At 41.0% G+C, this 9063-nt stretch overlaps 1 protein-coding gene across 1 annotated transcript in view; it reads right to left on the bottom strand.

The window, feature by feature from the left end:
- Window positions 1–9063, bottom strand: part of APAF1 (apoptotic peptidase activating factor 1) — a 109599-nt gene that overhangs the window by 1926 nt on the left and 98610 nt on the right. The window contains 4 exon segments of the mRNA XM_042781830.1: window positions 3726–3872; window positions 6065–6190; window positions 7863–7988; window positions 8319–8438. Coding sequence (XP_042637764.1) covers window positions 3726–3872; window positions 6065–6190; window positions 7863–7988; window positions 8319–8438 — 519 coding nt within the window.

Below are 9063 nucleotides of genomic sequence, written 5' to 3'. Positions count from 1 at the left end.
GAACCCAGGAGAGAGGTGGTGGGTGCTTTGGGAGGAACGGTTGGTGAAAGGGCTGGAGGGAGGCAGCATGTCTGGCCTTGCAGTAATAGGCCTTGGTTTACTGCTGGTAATCCTGCCTTCCCCTTGTAGGGTTAGAGGAGGTGGGAACATGTGGCCTCCTTGTAGTTTTTGCAGCCACTCACTGTGTGTAAATGCTTTGCACGCATTAACTCCTTTACCCCTCCCGACTCTATGAAGTAGGTATTATAACCATTTTACAGATGAGAAAATCAGGACACAGAGAGGGTAAAGTTTCTTGCAAAAGGTCACAAAGCTAAAGAATGACAGAGCCAAGCTCTGAGTTCAAGTAGTCTGTGCAAAGGCCACTCTCCTGACCATTACACTCTGCGGCCAGTAAGTAATGGCAAACCTGCATTTCTCTCTGCATATCCCATACTTCACACATCTGCTTTCCCCTCATGTGTATGAGTATACATTTCCTATCATTCTAACAGTACATGCTCTATGGCATGAGGCAGATAAATAGCTAAATTATATTTTTAATTTAAAACTGTGAATAATTTTGAGAATTGGGAGGTTTTTAGCTACTAGATACCTATTTTATCTTCCTGACACTCAATTTCTACAGCTTGGAGTCCAGAGTAAACAGACTCAAAAAGCCTATTTTTTTGGACATTACAGCAGCTGTTCTTTTTCCCTGCTAATTTGCTCTGTGCCTTTGGATGGTCTCATTAACATGCTGCGTTGATGCAAGCTGGACTATATCATAATCAGTTTAACCATGCTAGTAATCAAACCAGAAGGGAAAAGTAACATGATTGTGACTTACATGTACAAACCAAATACACAGGCTACAGATTCTTTCTCCTTTAAGATGTAACCTCTACAGTAGGGGTATCTATCCTGCTGCTAACTTACTTCAAGTTTCCCCAAGAACTCTGCAAATCTGGTCAGTGATCCCTGTAACATTCCATAAGCCACAGTCATGATTACGTGATGAGATAGCATCTTATGGGGCCTAGAGAATCAAATGACATAGTATCTAGAAGCTCAGTGTCAAAGCTGGGAAGCTTTTCAGCAATTAATACAGCTCAAAACTCTCAGTTTCCAACAGAGAGACAGCAATGCCTTTCTTCTCAGCATCTTCTTCAGAGCAGACTAAGAGTTACAGTTTATCTTTACATTAAAGGAAGACAAGTGGTGATTATGTCTCACTCAGGACACCCTAATAACTAAGTAAGTTATACCCAAAAAAGCCGAGTCAAGTGCAACATTGTGTAAACAGAGCTGTATTATCAATGCAACCTTATAAAGGGATTATAAAGGACATCTTTTCATAAAGTGAAAGACTGCCTTTCAATTTCTCTTTTCATCAACTAGGATTTTATGTTTAGTAAACCTGTAGCTACATGGGTCCCATATCATCAGAAGTTTAATTCATTCAGTTATTTTTCAGTATCTGTACTGTGCTACACAATCAGAATTGTAGCCTATACATGGTTTCAATTAAAAAAAAAAAAAAAGTTGTAAGATCATAAGCTTAGACCTATTTTAAAGGAAAAAGCTTTTAAATTGTCTGAATGATCAGGGCCATATATAGTATAATGTTCTCTCCCTTTTACAAGTCAACCACCATTCAACAGACTCAAGCACTCCCTCACCCTGTGGAGCCTCTGCTAGCCCCCAAAGGTAGAAATGACCGCTCTTCTCCTTTGTGCCTCTACTGTCCTCTTGTAAATGGGACCAGAACACCCCCTACACTTTAAGAGACTGTATTAACTCAGCTTGTCTTTGTAGTCTATAAGCCCCTTCAGGGCAAGAACCAAATCGTATACATTGTATCACATAGCACAGCCTCTTAGTGCAGAGTGGGTGGGTACTTAACAGTCTTACACACAGACAGACAAATAGATGGAAGCACCAAAAAAGGCCACTGAAGCACAGCAACATACTCAAGCTTTGGTCTCGGTGCTCACTGAACGTGCATAAGCAAACCCGATACAAAAACCTGAGACCATGGAACATTTCCCTGAGGCAGACACAACTCCTTGGAGAGAACAATCACAGGAGAAGGAAGGGCTGCTTATGCCCCGGGAGACAGCTCAGGGGGCAGGAGTGCATGGAGGGATGGACACTGGGAAGAGGTAACTATGGGGAGGAAGTGGGAGCAGAGCTGTTGCATTGTGGTAAATTGTGGTCAATGTCATGAGACAAAGTGTATGTGAGCTGCTGTACGGAAAGTGAATTTGCTCTGTAAATTTTCACCCAAATCACAATAAAAGGGAAAAAACAAACAAACAAAAAAAAAACAAACAACCTGAGATCATCTGGTGTCAGTCCGAGCTCTTCTATTTACTGAGTAACTTTAGGAAAGTCACAACCTCCATTAAATCAGCTTCCTCATCTATAACCCAAACCAAAAAAAAAATCAAACTCACTGCCTTTGAGTCAGATCTGACTCATAGCAACCCCTTCCTTGAGTTTCCAAGGCGGTATCACTACGGAAGTAGATTGCCCAACCTTCCTCCCAAGGAGTGGCTGGTGGGTTTGAACCGCTAGCCTTCTGGTTAGCAGTCAAATGTCTTAGGGACTATGCCACCAGAGCTCCCTCTATAAACCAAGGATAACAAAATTTAAGCTTTGAAGTTCTGAGTACCCGCTGAGGTGATGGATTTTGTACACTCTGAAGTTAGGAGCTCTGGTAGCATAGTGCCTAAGGCACTTGACTGCTAACCAGAAGGCTGGCGGTTCAAACCCACCAGCCACTCCTCAGAAGGAAGATAGGGCAATCTACTTCCATAGTGATACTGCCTCGGAAGGGTTGCTATCAGTCGGGTCCGACTCGATGGCACATAACAACAACAACAAAGCATAAGTTGCTATTATAACATTTAATATTATTATTATTTCTTAAGGGAAAAAATTTACAAATATATTTTTTTAAAGACTTTCAACCAAAATAGTTCGTAATTCCAAAACCAAACTCCCAGCTGTCGAGTCTATTCGACTCATAGCAACCCCTCCTTGGGTTTCCAAAACAGTATCTCTACAAAGTAGATTGTTCAATCTTCCTTCTGAGGAGTGGCTGGTGGGTTTGAACTGCTAGCCTTCTGGTTAGCAGTCAAATGCTTTAGGTACTACGATTACCAGGGTCTTCTTTTTCCATTGGGTGGGTCTGCACCACCAACCTTTTGGTTAGCAGTCAAATGTCTTAGGCACTAAGCCACCAGAACTCCGTTAGTAATTGTTGTTGTTATGTGCCGTTGAGTTGGCCCCGACTCATAGCGACCCCTCCTTGGGTTTCCGAGGCAGTATCACTACGGAAGTAGGATTGCCCAACCTTTCTTCTGAGGAGTGGCTGGTGGGTTTGAACCGCCAGCCTTCTGGTTAGCAGTCAAGTGCTTTAGCCACTATGCTACCAGAGCTGAAGGGAAAAATAAAATTAAGTTAAACACTCCACTTGCTATCATTCTGATCACCTAAGATTTTGTATGGGGCAATATGAGTGCTCTAGTCTGAGAACATCCCTAACACTGGCACCAAAACTTCCAAGAGCCTAGACAAAACAGCCTTGCAAACCCCAGTCCTATTGCTGCAAAAAGGGGAGAAAAGAACTCTTCTCTTCTACGATGTAGGATGCTTCACTGAGATAAAGGAAGTAAAGACAGCTTCAAAAGAGTGCTACAGGCTGTCCTCGTACGCAAAAGCCAAAAAAGAATTCTTACCTTAAGATAGCCCCCAGCAGAGACAAGCATTTTGCTGTCTGGAGAAAAGCAAAGGTCCGTCACCCAGCCTCCATGGGTAGCAACCCCTTCTTCTACTGAAAGTGGAGCACATAAGTGAAGTAGCTCACCATTTGAGGCATTCCATATCTGCATAAACATGATACACAATTCATTAACAGGGTTACCCAGAAGCTATCTCCAGTTTTAAAATTCACATATATCACCTGGAACATATTTAGAAATCTTGCGTAAAAATATAGTAATTACGATTCTGTGATGCTTTAAAGATTATATAAATTGCATTCTCTCCAAATTGAAAAAAAAAAAACTTAATTGTTATAAATAGTAATTACCCACAATATTTATCATTAACTATACTCCAGAAACTAAACAATGGGACTAGAACGACTGGTTAGAATACTGTGACTCTTTCCATTTAACAAAGAAAGAAGAACGGGAGAAGCAAGGAGTCAGCAAAACGACCTAACACAAAAACTACCTCAAAACAAGAATTCTAGGGCAGGAGCTAACGCCACGATGCTGACAGATGACATTTAAATACCTAAATCATATATTTAAACAATAAATCCCTGTAGGGTTCTAAACACATGTATTCTAAGATTATTTTACTAGGACTCTCAGAAACCACCCCACCACTTATAAATGCAAATATTTCCATTTATTTCTAGTGACCCTTCATACAGGTGAAGAACCCTAATTTTTCAAAGAAATGCACATCAGAATAAGAAATAGAGGCATATACAGCAAAAGAAAAAAGTCAGTCATTTGTACAAATCTCCCTAAAAAATTCAAGAAAACCCAATGGAAAAACTCATTAGAAAGAGTTCAGTAAGAGAGCTGGATGTAAGTACACACACACACACACACACACACACCAACAACTTTCCTACATTCTAAATAAGCAGGTATAAAAATAACTTTACTTTTCAGTTCACCAGAGAAAACGTAAATAACATTCAAACTTTTTGACACTTTTTTTTTACAGGGGTTCCTGAAAAATGAAACCTTGCCTCGTAAGTGGTAAAAGAGCCCTTTTATCCAAAGATGAGAGCTCAAAGGAAAATGAGTACTCCCATAGCAGCCCCGGCACTTGAGCCAACATGGCATAGATGTGAATAGCACAGAGAAGGCTGGATACTTAGTCCTTAAGCAAGAGAATCCTAATTTTCCTGGAAGGCCCCTGTGACAACTAGACTCTTCCCACACACCGTGTAGTCTCCATTTTTCTACATTATATACCTATTCCTTAGGTTTTAAATTCCCCTGTGACAAAAATTAAAAACAGAAAAACACTCTTCTGATACATAACCAAATTCACTGTTGATGAGTTGATCCCAACTCCTAGTGATCCCCAGTGGGTTTCTGAGGCTATAAATCTTTACAGAAGTAGATTTCCCCAACTTCCTTCCACAGAGTGGCTGGTGGGCTAATCAACCTTCTGTTTAGCAGTCAACTGCCTTAGACACTGTTCCACCAGAGCCCCTTCTAATACATACTGGTTACTAAAATCCAAGCTATTCCCATCAGTTGCCCAACACATCCAAGTCGACTGCTTTTCCATGACTTCTGGTATCTCAGCATGCAGTATTTCCCTATTATACTTTATAACCATCTTTAAAAGAGACACAAAGAGGACAGAATTCATTGCCTCACCCTGACTCCTACAAAGATGTTTTCTAAATAAAATTGGCATGGTTTATATGTATAACTTAAGCACAGGGTAATGAAAACTGACATATCATGCAGTCTCTATCTCAGTAAGGAGCCCTTGAATGCCTGCCCAAGGACAGGAATGAGAGTCTCGGCACTTCTGAACAAAGGCAGACAGTCCAGTGAGGGCTGCAATAAGCCACTGTAAATGTCGGCTATCTACTGGGTATAGTGCTGACATCTCTCCTTTCAGCACCAAAAACAGCAGAAGTTGCCATTTATTTATAACCTCAGTAATGATTTACAAAACTATTTTCCTCAAATTCTGCCACTAAAAACCACCTTTGGTCCAAGTCCAAGAATTAAGATAAATCACTCTAACAGCAAAGAACCAATTGCAAATAACTAGAGCATTTGCCTCCTAAAATATACAGGAAACACTTCACTCTAACTGTATTAACTCTAAAATGAATTCTTTCTATAGTAGAATGCAGCTGTGAATAAAACGTGCACAAAGTGCTCCAAGAAACAAAAAGAATGTCTTATCCCGCCAGCACCCCAGGGGCTATGCTTCCCTGTCACATTAACAAAAGCACCCAATGTCACGAAGAGGGCTGCCAGCCCAAGCCACAGGAAGAGCAGTGTTTTTACGGCAGCAAAATCCCTACCCTGACTTCTCCGTTGTCATCACCAGTCGCCAGCAGGGTACTGTCCACAGAGAAGACAGAGCAGCGCACACAACCTTTGTGGCCCCTTAATTCATGAAGAGGGGAAAAGAGTTCAAAATTCCAAATCTGAAAGGCAATTAGGATTGTTTAGAAATAGTAAGTGCCCTAGAAAAAAAAAATCTACAAACTCTGCCTTCAGTGCTATTTAGCCATAAATTCAATTGTATATGAGTTCTACCATTTGACAGTTCACAGGTCTTCATGATATTGCCCTAGTTTCAATTTGAAATCTTACTAGTTTTTCTGGTTTCCCTTCATGTCCAGGACCAAAGGCACAGCTTCCTTAACTTTATTAATGAAGGAAGAACAGTAAGAGCAGTCTGTGGAGCGAAGCCAACATGAGTGTGAGTCTTAGATGCACTGCGTATCAGTTCCTTATAACCTAGGACAATTCACCTAAGCTTCTCTAGCCTCGGATTCTGCATCTGCAAAATGGGGACAACAGTGCTTATGGTGTGGAGATTAATATGGCAAGTGTTCTTTAAAGGTTAGTCACAATTAGCCTCCTATCTTGGTGGCCAGATGTTGTTCTTTGTCTTTTAATATTCTCCTTTGTTACTCTCTTTTTACCATTTAACTAGTGGGACACTGACCACCACGTATCAGGCACTGTGAGGCAGGAGGTAGTGGTACAAAGGTAAACTAGACATAGTTCCTTTCCTTGATTATAATTTAATCAGAAAGACAGGCTGATGAACAAGTAAGTGAACAGTTGTAGGAAGTATATGTGTAAACAAAAATGAATGGCATGTAATGGGAACACTGAAGGTGGAGCAGTGAGAGTAGTTAACCCTGCCTGAGGGTCAGGAAGGCTTTACTGCTGGCAGAGCTGACCTCAGATCCAGGTCTAAAAGGAGGAGCCACAATTCCTTGAGGTGAGAAAGAAGTAAAAGGTTTTGTCAAACTAAAGTTAACAGCATGCACAAAAAGATGGAGACAGGAAGTAGCCCAGCTCAGAGGGAACAATGTAGCAGAAACAGATGCTGACAAAGGAGTTTGTTTGGGTTATAAACCTTCAGGTAACAGAATTGTTTCAGCCAAGGACTCAGGAAGAAGTAAGGAAGATACACCGGAGGAGGCAGACATGTGGCAGGGAAGATGTGGGCAGAGAGTCCACCAGGGGAGAAGACAAGTCAAGAGGCAGTGAGGAGTAATCAACGAGCATGAGAGACACCACAGGAGTTCCCGACAATCCCAGGATGTGTGGTTTGGGAAGATGAGTAGAGAATGATGCTACTGACAGAGAGGGGAGGGGGTGAGAAGAAGAAAACAAAATATTGAGAGCTCAGCATCTGATCCAATATTCCAGAGAAAATGATTCCAAGTACATATCAGATTTCTAAACCTGACAATACCAGGCAGCATCATTTCACTGGAATGTGATTCTCAGAAGCATGAATACATACATCACCCAGCTAAGAATTTACTGTGAGTGTGCAATTAAAGGAAGAACATTTCCAGTGCTTTTTATCGCCTAGAGTATGAAGCAGAGACTGCATAAGATTAGAAATAGCCAAAAACTAACCAGTAAGGTAGAAACCAGGAGACCTCGATGTCATTCATTCTGTCTATTTGACACCTACTAAATGCCAATGGCTTCCTCCAAAAGCTCACAGAATAGGGGCAGACATGTAAACACAAACTATTATTGTCCTGTTTTACACATTATCTGGGCCTATTATACATACCCACTACTAAAAAAGTTTAATAAATACCAAAGTTTTATTGATTGACCTACCTTTGCAGTCTTATCAGCAGAGGTAGATGAAAACTTGGCAGCATCTGGAGAAATATCACAAGAAAGGACTGTATCCTGGTGACAGACAAAGTCTTTTTCCATTCTCCCAGTAATAATATCCCACACCTTAAAAAACAAAAAACACAAGATCCCTCAAATTTGACACCTGTAACAACATTGTGTATTAGTGAGCACGATCATGCTACAGGACAGATCTACAAAACAGGAACTTTAGCAAACTGGCTGTTCTGACCCCTTTGCTTAAAGTGCCCCCTAGCATCGAAATAAATGCTCATAAACACACAGCAGATAGAAGTAAACAGAAAACAGGCATGAGAAAAGTAAAACTAAAAAATGTAAGTAGTTCCTTAACACCCATCTGCTTTTGGCTGTTGTAATATAATCACTAAAATATTAGAATACTTTTTTAAAAAACAAATTCATGCTTCAAATTACCTTCACTGTTCCATCAAATGACCAAGAAAGCAGTCTTGAATTTTTCAAGAGCCTGAAGTCTTTCACTGGTTCCTGATGGGCTTCTAGAAACACATATTCCCCTGTGTGCCAATTCCATACCTGAATATCAAAGAAGGAAGTCTGTTATAACTCCTATTTGAGGGGTGGGAGAGTGTACCCTCTCTTGTCTAACGTCTTTTGTCTTCATGACATTTCAGTAAAAACAGAGAACAACTGGGAAGAATATGGAGTCCCCATTTTACAGACAGAAAAAAGCTGGGGTTAGTTAACTTGATTAAGGCAAAACACAATACTTTTCCTCCCCAATAAAATGTGTTCTCTTCAGTTGTTTGGAGAAGAGTTAATTGTATGAGAACACACACAAAAGCCACGATATGCCTGTGAGCTCACCATCTGATTCAATTTTCCAGAGAAAATAATCTCATTTACATATTCACCGAGTCTGGACCTCACAAGTTGGGCATGTCTGACCCCGGCTCCCTGAAGCTGGCCCTATTACCCGGAAAGGCCAGCTGACCGATGCAGCTCCCCAGCAGGTCATGGAATTTCTGAGCTTCTGAGATCTCAGCTACTGCCTAATGCAGCCCTCAAAATGACCTAAGACTTATAGTACATGACTGTGCACACTCAAGTTCAGAAGAAACTCCTCAGGAATGATGGGAAGCAGGGATTGAAATAATGAGAGTAACTGGCACAGAATAAGCATAAAAGTATCTGAGGTACA

The sequence above is a fragment of the Orycteropus afer genome, unplaced genomic scaffold, assembly GCF_000298275.1.
Source record: "Orycteropus afer afer isolate SDZICR_OR568_19922 unplaced genomic scaffold, OryAfe1.0 scaffold00177, whole genome shotgun sequence".
Lineage (NCBI taxonomy): Eukaryota > Metazoa > Chordata > Mammalia > Tubulidentata > Orycteropodidae > Orycteropus > Orycteropus afer.
The sequence above is the reverse complement of the archived record's forward strand: the minus strand, read 5'-3'. Positions and strand labels throughout refer to the sequence as shown.